The sequence below is a fragment of the Saccostrea echinata genome, unplaced genomic scaffold (assembly GCF_033153115.1).
Source record: "Saccostrea echinata isolate AGI-Se365-2 ecotype Australia unplaced genomic scaffold, CSIRO_AGI_Sech_v1 ptg000004l, whole genome shotgun sequence".
NCBI lineage: Eukaryota > Metazoa > Mollusca > Bivalvia > Ostreida > Ostreidae > Saccostrea > Saccostrea echinata.
The window spans coordinates 6,734,857-6,754,301 of NW_026889753.1; the positions used below are offsets into that span (position 1 = coordinate 6,734,857).

General features: G+C 34.3%; 1 protein-coding gene across 1 annotated transcript; it reads left to right on the forward strand.

Moving 5' to 3' along the window:
- The first annotated feature begins 4,703 nt into the window (after positions 1–4,703).
- LOC133179283 (SCO-spondin-like) lies at positions 4,704–16,412 on the forward strand. The gene is made up of 22 exons (XM_061314071.1): positions 4,704–4,902; positions 5,194–5,373; positions 5,513–5,683; positions 5,837–6,007; positions 6,307–6,477; positions 6,728–6,898; positions 7,134–7,304; positions 7,401–7,597; positions 7,922–8,095; positions 11,935–12,007; positions 12,268–12,501; positions 12,601–12,780; positions 13,037–13,207; positions 13,508–13,678; positions 13,764–13,934; positions 14,092–14,262; positions 14,370–14,540; positions 14,642–14,812; positions 14,928–15,098; positions 15,243–15,439; positions 15,708–15,870; positions 16,345–16,412. The coding sequence occupies exons 1-22, from the start codon at positions 4,704–4,706 to the stop codon at positions 16,410–16,412; spliced, it is 3,717 nt and encodes a 1,238-aa protein (XP_061170055.1).
- The last annotated feature ends 3,033 nt before the right edge of the window (positions 16,413–19,445 follow it).

Here is a 19,445-nt window from a genome sequence, read left to right on the forward strand (position 1 = left end):
TTTTCTACCTTTTAAAATTCAGACAAATTTCATATTTGTTCGGACGAGTTAGATATTTGTTTGGATGAATTAGAACTGATTAGACGCTTTAGATATTTCTTCAAAAAAGAAATTTCTTTATGTTCTCCAGTGTAATTTCACAAGTTCACTGAAGCTGGTTTTTTTGCCCATACTTAGAATGTCTTATAATCAATATCATATCCATATTAAAGTTGTTTAAAAAGAAATTTCATTAAATAAAATATTCCATTCTTCTGGATCAAAATGGATAGAAAATGACCTAGAAAGAATCAGGGATGTTACATATTTAATTTATTTTTATCGAGTGATTGGAATATATATCTCCTTCTCCTTTTGCTAATCAACTCCAGGTCAACCTTTGCCCTCAATTATGTAGTGTTTTTAGAAGTTTCATCTCTCCCTCCTAACCAATTTATCATTTTACGCTGAAATGCGAGTTGATAATATTTCAAGGACCTTTTGATATGACATAAAATTACGTTAAATATGAAAAACTGTTGTCTTAAAAAAACGCATTTAAACGGAATTTAGTTTTGACTCGCAATAACAATTTAATGTATGTATAAAATGTTTTTGAATTAGTTTCGAAGATACGTGCCCCTAATTTTGCAACAAGCTACATTAATATATTCTCCCTTATATATATATATAATCTCCTCTTAGCTCCAACTCTACAAGCGGTCTAACCCCAAAATTCTTGCGAGCAAATAAATTCGTCGTTCGAACAAAAAAATTATTTTTCGGACTAGTTATTAGGAAGAAATATTTTTTGTTCGTAAAGATAAGTTTAGGTGATAGGACAAGCGCGATTTACCCTCAGTCGTTCCATCCCACATGCAAGTATTTACAAACAAAATATTTAAATTCCAATATCATAATAAATAATTTAATTAATTAAAGATAACAAGAACAGTGTCATCAGTGCATAATTCGCTGATGTGTGTTCTTCTTAAAATATGTTTCTATTTCACTTATAAATTCAGTTTGTTGCATGCATTATTCTGGGTACGTTCGGTTTTACAGAGCATCATTATAGGATTATTGTTTTTTCTCTCTCTCTCTTTCCACTTTACTTTGAAGGTAAGTGGATCAAAATATTTTTGGATTGGTGTCTTCTTAATTATCTTGTACATCATTTCTAAATATTATAGGGTTTTCCAGTATGAGTTCGAAGATTAAATAGTCTAATGACTCACTTGTCCGGAGAATTGCTACATGTACTCCAAAGGCCCACTCACTGAGCCAGAAATAATCAACAAGTGGCTCAAGGGTCTTAACGGTCACCCAAGTATAACACAGTTCTGTAAAAGATCAACTGAATGAATATTTTAATAACATGAAATAAAACGAAATAGACTGTTATTATTAGTTATGTAGACACTTAGAGGGGTAATACGGAAATATATGGGGTCCTCGCCGAATCTGCATATATATATATATATATATATATATATAAAATTCCAATCTTAATTTTATTTACTTATTTCCTGTGTTTTGATTGGACGAGAACAAATTCAAGAAAAAGTTTACACATTGATAAATCTCTCAATCAGAACTATTTATTGACCTAGCTTTTATTGTAAAAAATTGAAACAACTCGTTACTTTAGTCTGTTTTAGCTAAACGATTACAGAAACTTGAAGTTAAATAAAAATAAAAAAATAAAAACTGACGAAATGCAGTACTGACAGACGGGAATATTATGTTTATGTCACTCTATCACGAGTGTGAATATATAAATCTCTGATGCCATATTATCGTCATTCCCATTACTAAACAAATCAGCTCAGTTCTCGGTGGCGCTGATAGGTTAGAGAAACGTACCTCAGACTCTTGCCTTAATACATCAAATTCATATCGCTACATCCTATATTCTGTCCCGTCTTTAAACAAACCAGAGCAAATCAAAGGTGTCGTCGGTATTCTACTTTCGTTTTAGAGCGTTTGTCGTTAATGTCAACATGGTCAAGGACGAATTCTTCTGAATTCTACTTCTATTTATGATATTTGTTAACTTAAACAATATTCAAAGATTTTTTTATAAGTTTATTTTAAATGTTTTGACAATTGAACTGTATCGATGTTCATCTCGATTACGTTTCATTTCCATATCGAGGCATAAAGTATTCCTACGCTGAACAGAAATAACGGATTGTATGTAGGCTTCAAAGAGAAATAGAACTTCGTTATTGGAATTATGAGAATTAAACGTTCCTTTTCCAGAATTCATCGATATATAAACTCATGCCTATGTACTCACAAACTTAACATGAAAGTGCTTCGCACTTTTATTCAGTTTGTGAGTACAAAGGCATGAGTTTATACATTGATAAATTCTGAAAAAAAGAACGTTTAATCCTATATATCCCAACAAAAAATCCTGGATCAGCGCATGCTTTCTAGATTCTTTTTCAGAATTAAGCATTTTCTTTCCCCCTTTCCTTCTCCTTTAAGAAATTTTACAAGTTTTGCTTCTTTATTAAAATGTGGTCTTTTAACCATTACAGTGACCTGTATGTTTTAGGTACTTGGATACATGTATTTTGAAAAAATCAAATAAGAATACTTTTAAAACTATAACTTGGATTTTTACAGATCCCAGTCTAATTTTATAGGAAGCGATTTTTGGAAACTCCTCCACATTTTATTCCTTCATTACAACAAACATTAATGTCAGAAAGTTAGCATATTAATACATATTAATAAGTACACGAATAGGAAAAAGGGTGCTGATCCCAGACTCAAAAATAAAAAAAATAAGAAAGGAGGAGGGGTGTGTGTCCATAAACCTAGTGCCTGTGGCATTGGTTGACATATGACAGATTATTGGTTAGCCTGTCAACATTATTAAAACATTTGTAAATTGGTCTTTTTTTATTTTGAGACCTACCAGCAATTCTTTGAATTCAACTATATATTTTTAAAGATGACCTTATAATATTACACCGTGTTTGTGAACCAAGATTGTTATAGTGGAAAATAGTACATGTTTTACCATTAATTCCATTACACTCCCTTCCTCCATAAAAAGATGTGTATAGAAAATCTATAGTACATATCTTGTTATATGTTTCAGATAACGATGGAGATCTTTGCCTGTGTCGTGGTAGTGATCTCGCTCGGAGTTCAAGGAGTATTTTCAGGAAGTGGTAAGAAATCTGACGTTACAGACTCTTTCGATACAGCACATGTTATTAGAACTTGTTTCATAAATTATCCTTAAAAATTTAAAGTAGCCGTTAAATTCAATCCTCTCCCCCCCCCCCCCCCTTATAATTGGTACAAAGAACGAGGGCGCTTTTGATCGGCATTCGGCACGAATCTGGGCGCACTCGAAAAGTGAAAATTTCATTGATCTGTCACATGAAATTATAGAATTCTTTTAATGTATCGGGTTCCTGTGAAATAGGAAAGGGAAATGTTTTCCCGATATTGTATTTTGATTTGCTAAAAAAGAACTTGAAAATTGGCTAGATGAGTCATTTGGTACAAAATGTTACATTTTTAAACACGTTTTTCTAAACATTTGCTATCTTTGGGTCATCTCTCCATAATATTGAAACGTTATTTGTGTACATTTCAATTCAAAGGAACTAACAAACATTTGTAAAAAATGGAGAGAATACCCAGAGACGATAAAAAATGAACTTTTTCAAAAAAAATTCCAGTGTGTAAATGTACTTCATTGTCGCTTTAAAAACCATAAAGTGTGTGTAGCGGTGATGGCTCAGTAGGATGCGTTGCCCGTCTAGTGCAATGAAAAAAGAAATATCTTTTGGTTCGATCTTCGCATGGAGCGTTAATATCTTTTTTAGTACAAAAAATCGATTCTTTTGTCTGTTTAAATTTATGCACTGATTTATTTTCAAATTCTGGTTCTGTTACACCGAAAGCGAAATTAATTCTTCCAATCTACTGATACTTTAATATATACATGTAATTGCATTAAACTGTACCCTATAAGTGTTTATTATTTATGTGAAGCGTTACTAAGTTTAATTAAGATAAGCGGACTGATATACTAAATTTGACAAAGTATTTCAAACTTTATGTAACATTTTCCCATGTGCCTAACTTTCTAAAGTATGTTCAGCTGTGGTCAGCCGACCAAATCGTAGACAATTAAACTATAAATGTTTCGTACGCCTTATTCCTGCAGATCACTCACCAGACACGCCCATCTTCATTATTATTAATTGTAAAGAACAAATAGATAAAACAATCATTTATCATTTTCACATTTTCTTTTTTTTCTCGTTAAAATGTAAACAAATACATGTACGCACATCTCTCATTTGTTTACAGTTCCTTTCTTGAAAACTGTATGATGAGTTATTCGGACAAATGATGTACCCTACATGCAATATTTTGCATTAAAATGTAAAATTTCAGCAGCTGGTATTTTTCTCATAAATTAATACAAAATTTCCTACCTTATAACTGGACAGTGATGTGCCCTTTTGGCAGGCACCATTTAATAAAAACCTGAAATATTCCGGAAAATTTGAAAATGAACCAAAGAGCAAAACACCAAAACAACATTCATTTGGAACTATACATGTGCCTACATAAATGATTTACTTATTATTTTTTTATTATTATTATTTTTTTGCAGCTATGTTATACTTGCAAAATTCTGCAATGTAGTCCTTTTCGTATAATTTCAGGAAAAATTTCGGAGCATGACTGTACGACAATCAGTTGTGGTTCTAACCAGTATCTGGATATTACATATGCCCATTATGGGATTCAGTATTGGTGTGATGCCTCTAATGAAGTTGGCGTCCTCGACGGAAGATGCTACGGAAAACAGTCCTGTGAAATCTGTGCCACTAACAGCTGGTATGGTGACCCGTGTGTTGGAACGTTCAAGTACCTCTGGTACAATTATAACTGTATAAGTAAGTCGTGAAATATACAATGAAGATTACATTTTCAAATGTAATTTGAAAGTTTACTGTATTAATCATATATTCAAAGAAATGATATACGTAATATCTAGAATACGTGCAGTACAAATCAGCTAATGTGATAATATTAAAAACAATATTGCGATAAGAGATATATTAATGTAAACCTTTTGGTTTTATTTCCTATTGCTTTAAGTAACATGATTATATACATAATATGAATCATATAGATTATTAACGATGTTACCTGTTTGTTATATAGACAATGCCGTGAATGGAAACTGGGGTGGATGGGGTAGTTGGGGAAGCTGCACCAGGAGTTGTGCGAGCGGAACAAAGTCACGGTCTCGTTCCTGCAACAACCCAGCGCCGTCTGGTGGTGGATCTGACTGTTCCGGTTCTTCTACATCATCCACTTCTTGTAACACTCACAACTGTCCCGGTATGTCATATTAATTTCAATAAAATATGTATTTACACATTCCTCTCACTTATCAATTCAATTATTATATTTATCAATTCAATTTATATTTTAAACCGAAAAGTATAAACATATACTACTAATACATTCATAAATACAGTTCATGGCGGCTATACATCATGGTCCTCTTGGGGAAGCTGTTCCAAAACTTGCGGCGGTGGAACAAAATCACGATCTCGATCTTGCACAAATCCTTCTCCTGCATACGGTGGCAACGACTGCAGCGGAGCGTCGTCAGACTCTACTTCGTGCAACACTCACAACTGCCCAAGTCAGTTTTTTTTTCTTTACCGAGAAAGACAAATAATAACAGGCCTATTGTAGAGACTCAATTTTAACATGTTTAAGGTACTCATACAGCCATTACTTTCTTTACTTCGTAGAAAAAAATCGTTCTGACATGTAAATGTATCTTGTATTTCAGTACATGGTAATTGGGCAAACTGGCAGAATTGGGGAACCTGCACAGTGACTTGTGGTGGAGGAACAAAGGTCAGATCTCGTACTTGCACAAATCCTGCCCCTCAGTACAGTGGAAATGACTGCGCTGGTTCCTCATCGTCATCAACTGATTGTAATACCCAAAACTGTCCGAGTATGTAATGTTTTGGATTTTAGAGTCGCCATGTTTCTTTGACATGTTCATTATGCGATTGTCTTTTCTTTTGACTTTCGTGTAACAACAGTTTAACACATGAAAATACACGTACTTCAGTAACAACAACAAATAAAAGAACAATATTACATGTGTATAGGCTTGATGAATATATGTAAGTCTGCAATTAGTTTCCAAATTAAAAGAAATACAAAAGGAAATATTCATGTTGAAGTCAGATAATTAAGAAAATATTTCAGTTTTGAGATGCAGTAAATTATATTTCTACCAAATTCCAGTTGATGGTCAGTGGGCAGGCTGGGGTAACTGGGGCACCTGCACAGTCACGTGTGGAGGCGGTATCCAGACAAGATCACGCACCTGCTCCGCGCCAGCCCCGCAGTATGGAGGTGCAGCTTGTCCCGACTTTTCGTCATCTTCACAATCCTGCAACACTCACAACTGTCCAAGTAAGAAATTGATTTCAAGATAATAATAGAACATATTCTGGCTAATGCCCATGAATACAAAAATCAAAAAAAAATTTACCATTGGTGATAAATTTGCTTATCTACTGATCATTTTCGCTCATGACAATGCGCGAATTTCTTTGTTACATGACAAATACAATTGAAAATGTCAACTGACAGTGTTATTGTGACAATATTATAATGATTAATACATATATGAACATATACCTTAACATTCATTCCATTTAAGTTGACGGAGTTTGGGCAGCCTGGGGTACGTGGGGGACCTGCACAGTGACATGTGGCGGTGGAACACAGACTAGATCAAGAACATGCACAAATCCAGCTCCTCAGTATAATGGCGCGGACTGCCCCGGAAGTACCGGATCCTCTCAAGACTGCAACACCCATCACTGCCCGAGTAACATGCTTTTAAATAAAGATCAAATATTCAATTAAATAAGTTTATTTTAAAGAGTATATTTTAATAAGGAAACTGCAAGAGGAATGAGCGTCCATAAATAAATGCGCGTCTATTTGTTAAACAATTATTCAAGTTAATATATAGCTAAGACTTCAAGACTACAGATATAGACTGATTAAAATTTGGCAGGAAAAAATATGATGAAAACGGCAAAAGCTTTATACTTCTACAGTTGATGGCGTTTGGGCTGCATGGGGAAGTTGGGGAACATGTACTGTAACTTGTGGAGGGGGTACGCAAGACCGATTTCGCACGTGCTCAAATCCGCCTCCTCAATATGGTGGAGCCGATTGTCCAGCGGCTTCCAATAGCACCCAGGATTGTAATACCCAAATATGCATCAGTAAGACTCCTTCTATTTTATTTGAATTTTTAAACATTCTTTTATATATAACAACAGCTGTTTAACAAAGTAATATGTTCTTCCCTCATAATATAGTTGATGGCGCTTGGGGTGCATGGTCGGCTTGGGGTGCTTGTTCGAAATCTTGTGGTGGTGGCAGACAGTCAAGAAGTAGAAGCTGTGATGACCCCAAACCAGCTAATGGCGGATTAGAGTGTTCTGGGGCGTCTGCTGACTACCAAGACTGTAGTAGTCAAGACTGTCCCACGCCTGCACCGGGGCAGTACCATCAGGTAACGTATATTTCTGGTTTCAGTGTTTCATCTTTTCATTAAAATACCGAAATACTGTAAACTAACTATTATTCGCGTCATCTTTTCTTCGCGATTTGTCAGTTTGAAATAAATCCGCGACGATTAATTTTCACGACTTAGGAAACCATATTTACAAATACAAAGCAAAATAAATTGTTCGCGGCGATTAATATTCGCTAATTAAAGTGGGTCGTGAAACTCGCGGATATTTCTCGCACGCGAATAAAAAATTTGTTTACAGTAAACGTCATTGTAATCAATAACATAGAATATAATACAAAATGATTGTTATGATTTTAACAGCTTTGTCCATCCGGTTGGTTTACGTGCAAGTCAGGTTCGATGTCCTGTATTCAGAAAGCCTTTCAGTGTGACTGTTCAGCCGATTGTGACGACGGGAGTGACGAGGATGCCACCTACGCAGGGTGTTTGAATGCGTTACAATGCCAGTCAAAAGCTAGTGTTGGTAAGAAAATCCTTCAAACTTATATCTTTTATTAATTTTCCCACTAGGTTAAATAATATATATATATAGAGAGAGATAGAGTAAACGTGCAGAAAAGAAAACCTTGAAGGCTGGATGTTTTCACAACATTTAAACTGTTAGTATCTCTTTCCTTTTTAATCATGAAGTGGAGCTGTTCTATGAAAACTCGAACTGAGAATTCGAACAATTGTTAAATCTCTCATTACAGGTCACTTTTTGTCCATAGCTGTGCTTTGCTTGGCGAGTCTCGTTGGCCGATTGATGACCATTTAAAAACCAAAAATACAACTATTACAATTATAGGACATATCTTATGTAACTTGTACTGCTTTTCTGAAGTAGTTTATTAGTAAATCATAATGTTCCTTTGTGTTGATTGCACTAATATTTTAATATGTATATCTGAACTGACATTATTGCAAACGTGAAACTGGCTTTCACTTACAAAATTCTGCAAATACAGAGGGCTTCCAAAACTTGTAATTGCTTATACTTTGCATTGTTCTCGATATGGATAATTTCTCCATGATTTTGTTTAATACAGATATTTACGCAATGAGGGACATATAGCTAACCTAATTTTTATTGGCCACATCTTACACAAGTCCAGGTATCTGTCTGTTGTTGCTTTGTGTCTTGCATGCAGTTCCGGTACATGTAAAAGGGCCCTTTCTCAATTGAAAATCGATTTTTTTTTCAAAAATTTAAGTAAAAATTCCCAAATACAAGTAAATTGAATTTTCAGAATTCTTTATCAACATCATTGGATTCCTTGATTTTATACAAAAAAATGAATGATAGGTTTAAATATCGTCTTTATTTAACAGTAAACATTTATTCCATTAATATTTCCAAGTTCTGTTACTTATTTTTTGATTCAAAATTCCCAATGGAAAAGGTACAGGACCGTTTTTTAGGTAATACAATAGAATAATACCATTCACAATAAAAAGCAAAATTCCCAGTAATTTGAAGGGATACATTATTTTCTTTACCAGGTAAACAGCAAAGATAGTGATTTTGCAGACGTTGAAACATGTGAATGTATCATCCATAAAAAGAGAAAATATCACTCATGCATGGACGTACATATAAAGTTTTAATGAAGGGTAAAGATCAGTTTCATTACAAGATTTGCAAGAGGGGTGATATTTTCCTAAGTTCTTATAAAGATACCAACCTCAATCTTTATGATCTTTCACATGTATTTCTGTTCAAGAAAAAATTGTTTATAAGTTTAAAGCTCATGTGTGAAAAAATCAATGTCATATGCAAAAATCTAAACAATATGAAGACACATATAGCTTTCAGATGATTTTTAAAAAAAATGAAATGGACATTGAATACATATATTTTATACATGGCACTACAGAGGAAACGGTTATTTCAGATTTTTTATTTATAGTTATGCTTCTATTGTTAACGTTGACAAAACCTATTTTCAAATCGGTTTTATTTAAATGAAATTGCACTAAACTTAGCTGAATTTGTATCTTTAACAGACTGAAATAAAAACTGTTTAACTTCATCATTTTGTTGTTTGGTTTCTTTGTTATTCATTGAATATCTTAAATAATTACCAAAGCAAGAGTGATCTTGGAAATTGCAACAGATATAACTATGTATAGATGCAATAGGAGAATGCGAAACACAGTCAGGTGCATTCAATACATATAGCACATTTTATGCTACCAAGAGTCTGGTTGTTTTGTAGTCTGCTAATTGGTAGAGAGACCACTTATATTATATCAAGCATACACAGAAACGTTTGGCCTTTTTCAGAAATTGTTTTTTCTTTAAAAAAATCGTTTCACAACTCACCCTTTTCAAAAGTCAATTAACCACTGCTACAGCAAACCCACTTTTTATGAATTCACGCTTACAGCAAAGTGATCTTTATTCTCCATTGTTTTAAAACATATCATGAGCTTTATAAATATTACGAATTAAAACGAATCAAAACTGTTCGTACCTGGCACTCCCTATAAGAGTGCTTTACCGTACACAAACAAAATTTATATTAAGGCACATTTTAATTTGAGAATTGAGGAATATACCTCCGTAACCACCGAAGAAAAAAAAGACTGACCTTACGAGAGAGTGTAAATCATATACGGTACCAATTTTAAGGCAACAGATGCGCATTTCGACAAATTATGTCACAGGGAAAAAAAATTATACAGCCTTCCTAGTAAACTACTCAACCAATCCCGACACTATGTTACTTCGTAGAATTGAACGTACACTTACATTATGTACTTGCATTTTGGAAAATCATATATTTTAAAATAAGTTTTTTTTATTTTTTCCCTCAAAATTATGCCTCTTTGAAACCAAAATCAAATATGACAGTTTTGGACAAAATTCCTGGCCCTTAGAGTTATGTTTCAACGAAGCAATATTTTCAGAACAATGGACATTCCCTATCTATAAAGCACAAAATCTCACATTTTCCTTCGTCACTTATTAACATTACATTGAAAGATTAGAATAAGAAATTAATGTGAAGTTTCCGAATTAAAGAATTATAATCAAACTTAATTTACAAGTATGCAAAAGTGGTCAATGCAATTAATCTCGGTTCATGCAAACTTTCTAATTAGTAAAAAAATGATCATGAGTTTGGAGTAATACAAGCTTTGGCAGTAATAAATTCCAATCTGACCCAAATTTGTATCTTATTTTAGGTTTTAATCTCTTAATTCCGATTTTAAATCCTTGCATTGAAGGGAGAAAGTTAATATTTCAATAACCTGTTTAGGACGCAGGAAGGTAACAGTATTATATTATTCAGATACTTTGAATCAATTGTCTTCAAACAAAATTTTCAGCTTTCATATGCATATTTTAAAATTTCAAAGTGCTAACTAGTTACTACCTTGGTGTATTTTTTAAAAATTATTATTATCATTTTTTTTTTTCATGAACGCGTTTGCAAAGGTACACACATAGAAGGAAAAAGAAAATTATTTTAAAATTAATGAAAAATTACTTTTTTGTATGGCAAATCGTATAATTTTCTTACAGATAGATGAAATACAATATTTTCTTATACGAACAGTAGAAAGTTGAAAATTTATTATATCTAAATTAAAGTGGTGGACACTCAGGCATATAATCGTCGTTAAACTTTTTTGATAATATTTTCCAAATATTTACCAAATTATATGCTGATACTTATTATACGTTAATAAAATGAAAAAGGGGGAGGGGATCATAAATTTAATTATTTTTATTCATTTCTTTAAATAAATGTATTGGGTATAAAAATGTTTTGAAACACCGGGAAGAAAAATCATTTTTAAGTTTATGATGTATTCAGTTTAACTGAGAAAGCTTATTTACCACCGGTTTTTAGGACACTTATAAACTTACATTTTTTTCTTATTTAGTTTTGAAAGTTTTGTTCTGATATATCAGCCTAAGGCCATCATTAATTTTTTTTTTTTTTGCATGATGTACTCCGACCCAAATTTTTCAAGGTAGTTAAATAGTTATTTTAAGTTTTATCTATTTTTTTAACATTGAAAAATGTAATAAAAGTCACAAACTTAAAAAAAGACGTTTTATTTTACACCGGACAAGTTGGCAGATGGTGTAAAATATTTTAATCTAAAAAGTGTATTAAAGAAATAATAAATCATAGCTTAAAAACAAAAAAATACCCCCCCCCCCTCAAACAAAAAAACAGACGATCTGTATTTTCCTATAAACTCAAAAAAGAATGTATTATTTAAAAAAAAATGATCGGGTAGGAACGGTTTTAATGTGTTGGTCGGAGTACATGAAACAAATTCTTTTTTAATCGTTTGCCTGAAATACTCTACAGATGAGGATGCAGGTCTTTGCCTATATAACGGTAGTGATTTCATTTGGACTTTCTGTTGTGAATGCAGGCAGTGGTAAGTTTTTTTTTAAAGATTTCAATAAAGTTGCTTAATAAAACAAATATTTCAAAACTTTTCTTTAACTACAAATATTTACAAATTATTGTTCTTTCAAATATATATTACTAAAAGGCTCTATCACACAGGTTTAGTCAGGTAGAACGTTCCATTATATCTGGTGTCAAAAATATTACATAACTTTATAATTCAGTTAAATCATACAAAAATCAAATTAAACATTAGCTAAACGGACGATTTTTTTTTTCATCGCACAGGGCATATTGGGGAACATGATTGTTACACAATCAACTGCGGCAGTAACGCCTACATCGACATTACCTACGCCCATTATGGGATCCGTTACTGGTGTGACGCTCCGAACGAGGTAGGGGTACTGGACGGCAGGTGCTATGGAAAGAGTTCGTGTTCCGTGTGTGCTACTAACAGCTGGTTTGGCGATCCCTGTGTTGGCACTTACAAATACATGTGGTTTAACTGGGATTGCAAATGTAAGTTAGGACCAAGGATTGAAAAATAAAATCAATTTATTCTTGAGTCAGATATTTAAAAATGCACTTCTATTGTCCATGTTTTCTTCAATGTAACAGCTCGTCGTGTAAACGGAAACTGGGGAGGATGGGGTGGCTGGGGAGGCTGTAATAGGAATTGTGGCGGCGGAACAAGGTCGCGATCTCGTTCCTGTAACAACCCAGCGCCATCTGGTGGTGGATCCTCCTGTCCTGGTTCTTCCACATCGTCCTCTTCTTGTAACACGCATAACTGTCCTCGTAAGTAGCTTTAAAGTCATTTATTATAATCACACTCCGAAGAAAGCTCGGATATATCTGCATGATCTATATAATGATACCGTCGCACTTCCTATTCATGGTAAAGTGGTTGCGGATAACTTTTTGCATGCGACAAGTGTAACGGACCAGTTAACCAATTTTTATAGAATGATAGCCAAAATTGTAAATAATCTTACTGCGATATTTTCTTAAATCAATATTAATATTGTATTTAAAACATAAATTATGTTGACAGGTCACGGTGCTTGGAGTGGTTGGGGTTCGTGGGGATCCTGTACTAGATCCTGCGCTAGTGGTACTAAAACTCGAACCCGGTCGTGCACGAATCCGAGCCCTGCTTATGGTGGAAATAATTGTGCAGGATCTTCATCTCACTCTGTTTCCTGTAACACCCACAACTGTCCAAGTATGAATTCAAAAAGTCGTTTTTTCTGATTTAATTTATTACTTGATTCAGTTAATTTTCAATTCAATAGGAAATCAGAAGTAGGGCTATATCTTTTGGCAAATCTACTGTAAAAAATGCTTTAAATATTTAAATTGATTCTGAAAGTTCAGAATTTAGCAGTCATTGCCAATAAAGAACATAACAACCCATTTCAAGCCGAATTTCGAAGAGATACACCTCAGAATGTGAGGATGGTGGTAGAAAAAACCTACAGAATTTTCGTATCATAAAGTATAATTTCAATCTTGAACCTGACAGGACACGGCGGCTGGAGTGGATGGGGATCCTGGGGATCATGTACCAAATCATGCGCCAGTGGAACAAAAACTCGTACCCGATCATGCTCGAATCCAAGCCCTGCCTATGGTGGAAATAATTGTGCAGGATCTTCGTCTCATTCCGTTTCCTGTAACACTCACCACTGTCCAAGTAGGTGTTCAAAAGCTGTAAATTCTATTATCATTCTTAATGCAAAGTTTCTTTGCCAGATTATTTAATCTGATTTTACATTCAGTTCACGGAGGTTATTCTGCATGGAGCGGATGGGGTTCCTGTAGCAAAACCTGTGCTGGAGGAACTAAAATCCGAACCCGCACATGTACGAATCCGACTCCACAGTATGGTGGCAACAGTTGCTCTGGATCAGCGTCCAATTCAGCTGATTGCAACACTCATCACTGCCCCAGTAAGTTTTGTTATGTTAATTTCAAACTTTGACTTGTGTATCTTCCAGTCTAATGAATTTCAAAAACAGGAAGTAGTGTACATGTATATTATTTGAAGAAAAAATATATTTATTAAAAAGTGAAAAGATTTGAGACTAAAAAAAGCAAACATTTTAGTTCACGGTAACTGGGCAGCGTGGGCTTCTTGGGGATCTTGCACTGTCACATGTGGAGGTGGAACAAAAGTGAGATCCAGAACATGCACAAATCCTGCCCCCAAGTATCTTGGAAATGATTGTGTCGGTTCTTCCTCTTCATCTACATCGTGCAATACGCACCATTGTCCAAGTGAGTAGTCATTTACCGTTTAATTGAGACGTGATGAAATAAAACACAAGAGACCTACATTGGCAGCAAGAAATATTGATAATTGACAAATTCATTTATGTGTCCAGTTGATGGAAAATGGGCTTCATGGGGGAACTGGGGCACTTGCACAGTAACATGTGGAGGCGGAATCCAGTCAAGGTCACGCAGCTGCTCTGCCCCTGCTCCACAGTATGGAGGCGCAGCCTGTCCAGACTTCTCTTCATCTTCACAAACCTGCAACACTCACAACTGTCCAAGTAAGATTTAATTAAATTATGCTCTTAGCTTCTTTTTAATATTTACTCTATGATTGTACTGTATGTATATAATGTTACAGTCGATCGTATTTTGTTTTAAGTTGATGGATCATGGGCAAGTTGGGGATCTTGGGGTACATGCACGGTTACTTGTGGAGGAGGAAGTCAAACCCGGTCTCGAACTTGCACCAATCCAGCACCACAATATGGAGGCGCTGCCTGTCCAGGAAATGCTGGTTCATCCCAGTCCTGTAACACACAAAATTGTCCAAGTAATGACATTTATTTATTTTTTGCTTCAGTTACTTCTATTACGCAAGTCTTACTATTTTGATATGAAATTAATATTTTATTGTCTTTCATGTTTAAATACTTAACTTTCATCAGTTGACGGTAGTTGGGCATCATGGGGAAGTTGGGGCACTTGTACTGTCACTTGTGGCGGTGGAACACAGGATCGCACGCGCGCATGCACAAATCCATCCCCTCAGTACGGTGGAGCTAATTGTCCTGGAGCTCAAAAAAGCACCCAAACTTGCAACACGCAAGTCTGTATCAGTACGTTCTTTCTTAAATGAAATATCTTCAAAATAAATGACAATTATCCTCAATAAAAGTTATCATGGTTGTATAGATTGTAATGAAAAGGGTACATAATTAAGATGAGCATATTGAAAAAAAAAAATCCTTTTATATTATCAGTTGATGGGGCTTGGGGAAGTTGGCAACAATGGGGATCCTGTTCAAAAACCTGTGCAAGTGGTAAACGATCGCGATCAAGAGTTTGCGACAATCCTAAACCAGCAAACGGAGGTTTGGAGTGTTCAGGATCATCCGGTGACTTTGGTGACTGTAACACACAGGACTGCCCAACTGTAGCCCCAGGCACTTATCAACAGGTACATGTAGTTTGTAAAACTTTCAATCTTTTTTTTCATAAAAGTTCAAAGACTGATTCTTTGTCAAATACATAGAATGCTTGGGTGCATTTATAAACAAATATTAATGCCTATGAATATTTATCAAAGGGACAAAAAGTTACGCCCCTTGATTCTAGTAGACAACAAAAAAATAATTTTTAATAAGTTTTTAAAAGAAAAATAAAATTAACTTTTTAAATATTAAAGCTGTGTACATGTCTAGATTTATTGATATTTTCTGATTTAGCTCTGCCCATCTGGATACTTCACCTGTAAATCAGGTTCGATGACATGCATTCAGAGAGTATTCCAATGTGACTGTTCATCCGACTGTGACGACGGAAGCGATGAAGACGCCACGTATGCCGGATGTACAAATATCGAGGAATGCCTGGCTAAGGGCAGCGCAGGTATGTATCGTCATGCCTCTACTTATACTTGAAATTATTGATTGCTTATTGTCAAACTGGATCGGCATATGCATATGCTTGAAATAATCTTTATTTTAAATATCAAATTTTTCATAAACTACATCTAGTTTTTGGTCCAATTTGCTTAGTACTGTGAATTCAGTAGTTTTCATGGGGATTAATTTTAGTTATTTTCGTGGTATGAAGAAATCCACGAATTTATGTACTTCACGAATTGTTGAATTTCATACATACAACAACTCAACACTTTTTCAACCACGAACTCAGGTCCCATGAATAATTTTTTTCCTCTAACCCCCCAAAAATAACCCCCTGAAAATGTGTATGTGATTCTACAGTATACACGGATCATATTATATATATATATATAGTAAGCATGTAACTAAACAGTGTAAATTTCATGAACAAGTGGACTTTTTTGGGCTATTACTGACATTATTCTCTCTTTTTCAGCCAACATTATGTCTTCACTACTGTTACTTCTGGTTAGTACCATCTTAGCCGTTGGTTTGGCAGTGTGAAATCAGAGAGACGTAAACATTTAGCAGGGGGAAATGATAAGAAGATAAACAGCATTTAACTTTTGTATTGCTTCTTTAAATTCTAATCAAATGAATACTCAGGAAATATTGTTGTAGTTTATTATAATAAAATTGTTTGTGATACTGGCGATTTTCAGTTTATTATAAAAGTGTCACACACACAGACGATAATAGATAGATAGATAGATAGATAATATATGATCCCACCATGATCTCGTCTTTAAACGTACTTTAGCATCATACTCTATTTAGCGGCATTACCGATTGGGGGGGGGGGGTCGAGAGGGAATACCACCCTGAATTTTTGCTAGTCATTGTACACTTCATTTTTTGGCACACGTTTGTGATTTATTAGGATTTTAATAATAAGCTTAATTGCTTTGAAAAAAAAATAGCCCACAGAGTCGGGATAAAATCCACCGATAATGCTGTCATTTAAAGGTCTTTATAAGTTTTTTTTTTGACCTCACAAGGCTTTATTTTCCTTTCATATCAAATTCCAGGTCTTTTTCATAACTGAAATGAACTTACATATTTCTCTTTTTTTTGTACATTGCTGGTTAATGACTTGTAAATAGGCGATAAATTCTCTGGTGTTTAGATTAAAAATTTCAATATTGATATAAATGAGATTTGGAATGATTACGAATTAACACTTGCTTTTGTGATGGTCTTAAATCTAACATTTCTATATACATGTAACGAAATGTGGAACACGAACAGTTTAGGATTATATGAAAGTGTATAGGCATTACAATTTAATTTTAACGCTCATCAATATAGTGAGTAATATATGTCAATTAGATTTCCAAAGCTATTTATATACTTAAGTATTATAAATAAATCAGAACAATAAAAGAAAGGATTGTTTTTATTTTTAATATAATTATTATACAAATTTTGCTTTTTCGAGAGGTCCATCCATAGCTTTGTTTCATAGAAAAGCTTAACGATGGAGCACGAAAAGTCCTTTGCCCTTGTTTTCGATTCGTATTGTTTCTAAAATGTATGAGTTTGATCACTGCTCGTTCATGAAATTTCTTTTACCGCCTGCAGCGAAGTTGGGGATTGGGGTACTGGAATCACATGCGCAACGTACAGTGTTTGTCCGAATTGGGAAAGTAAATTGGACAAGGACATAGATTTCAACAGTGAGAAAGTTCTTTTCGTGGTCATAGCTTTGAAGCAGGAAAAAAGTAAAAGATAACACTATTCAAAGAGGTTGTTTATTAATTGTGAACAAAAGTTGTGAATGAAACCTTCAGGTATGTTTATGAAACTTTCCGAAGAACTGTTTTAAGAAAGTTCCTAAGAATAATCATAGGAACATTTTTGGATGACCTTAAGACAAACTTAGGCATGTAAATTAAATCTGGCATAATGTCGTCCTAAACGAAGACGTCTGAAATGAGTGTGAACTGATCACTTCTGATGAGACTGTAGCTCTACTGTTTTTACCCAAAGGCAGTGAAAAGTAGCATTTGGATTTGAAATTATGGCACCAACAATAAATAAAATAATGATCCTGGATTGAGTCTCTTTTTGTGTCAAGTTTAATTGCAATTGAATAAAAAATATAGTAGTAGAAATCTTTTGAAAGAAAGAACCGAAATTTCGATTTTAAGTTACCAAGACAACACCTTTTGTTAAAATCAAAAACATATACAGGGTTATACGCCTTTGTGAAATCTACCTGTATACCAAACTTTATTGAAACCCAACGAAAACTGTAGGAGGGGTTACATTTTGAAAGAATTTTACAGAATACAATTTTTTTAGAAACCACGGCTACCCTGATCATCGAAATCAAAAACCGTGATAAAGAATTATGTATTTTAGTGTAGTCTACTTTGGACCCAGTTATATTGAAATCAGATTAAAATTTTAGGAGTATCGTTTTGAAAAGAATTTCACGGAAATTTATTTTTTAGTTACCATGACAACACCGTATTTCGATATTAACAAAAATGTATATAGAATATAGTATCTTAAACGAGTCTCTTTTTTTTGTATGTCATTATTTTAAAATCAGACTAAATGTGTAGAAGTAGCATATTGAAAAGAATCTGCAAGAAAATTCTATTCCTAGAAACCATGGCAACACCGTTCACAGAAATCAAAAACCCATAAAGAGTCATGTGACTTAGTGCAGTATACTTGTGTACCAAGTTATACTAAATTCCTAACTAAAACTGTAGGAGTAGTGGCTTTTTGAAAGAATTTCACAGAAATTTCTATTTTTAGTAACCATGGTAATACCATATATCGAACAGGAAACCAATATCCAGATTTATGTATCTTAGTGTAGTTCTACTTGCATACCAAGTTATATTGAAATCTGACAAAACTGTAGGAGGGGTAGCTTTTGAAAAAAAAAATGTTTATGGACAGCTAGACAGATGGCCGGGCGGACGATGGACACCTTACTATCGCATGAGCTCTTCTGGTCTCTGAAAAGCAGAGCTAACAATCACGAACATCCTGGAAAATTTAAGTTTTTATACTCTAAATTAATCCTTCACCTTTCTAGAATGTTTTTTTTTTGGGGGGGGGGGACGTTAGACCCTTGATATCTCTTAATATCATACCAAAGATGTAAATCATATAATGTTTGCTTTATTTTGAAAAAAAAATGATTGATTGATTGTATATTGTTTTACGTCCCATTCGAGAATTTTTCACTCATATAGAGACGTCACCATATACCGGTGAAGGGCTTCAAATTTTGACCTTTACTCGGCACTCAGGGCCATTGAGCAGTGAGGGATCTTTATCGTGCCAACGCCTGCCGTGACACGGGACCGCGGTTTTTAAGGTCCTATCCGAAGGACCCGCAACTTTCACGTCAGAGTGCCGAGCGCATGGCGAAGGAACAGTTGCTACCTATTTTTTTATCGACTTAGGTCTGTCGCGGCCGAGATTCGAACTCACGACCTCCCGATCACGGAGCGAGCGCTCTACCGACTGAGCTACCGTGAACGGTCGGAAAAAATTAAACATACGGATAAATAA

Excerpts from the sequence above, each read along its gene's own strand:
- LOC133179283 (XM_061314071.1), top strand. The coding sequence starts at position 4,704 with ATGACTGTACGACAATCAGTTGTGGTTCTAACCAGTATCTGGATATTA. Across the intron at positions 12,502-12,600 it reads GTTTAACTGGGATTGCAAAT|CTCGTCGTGTAAACGGAAAC; the intron begins GTAAGTTAGGAC and ends TCAATGTAACAG. Across the intron at positions 13,935-14,091 it reads CAACACTCATCACTGCCCCA|TTCACGGTAACTGGGCAGCG; the intron begins GTAAGTTTTGTT and ends CAAACATTTTAG.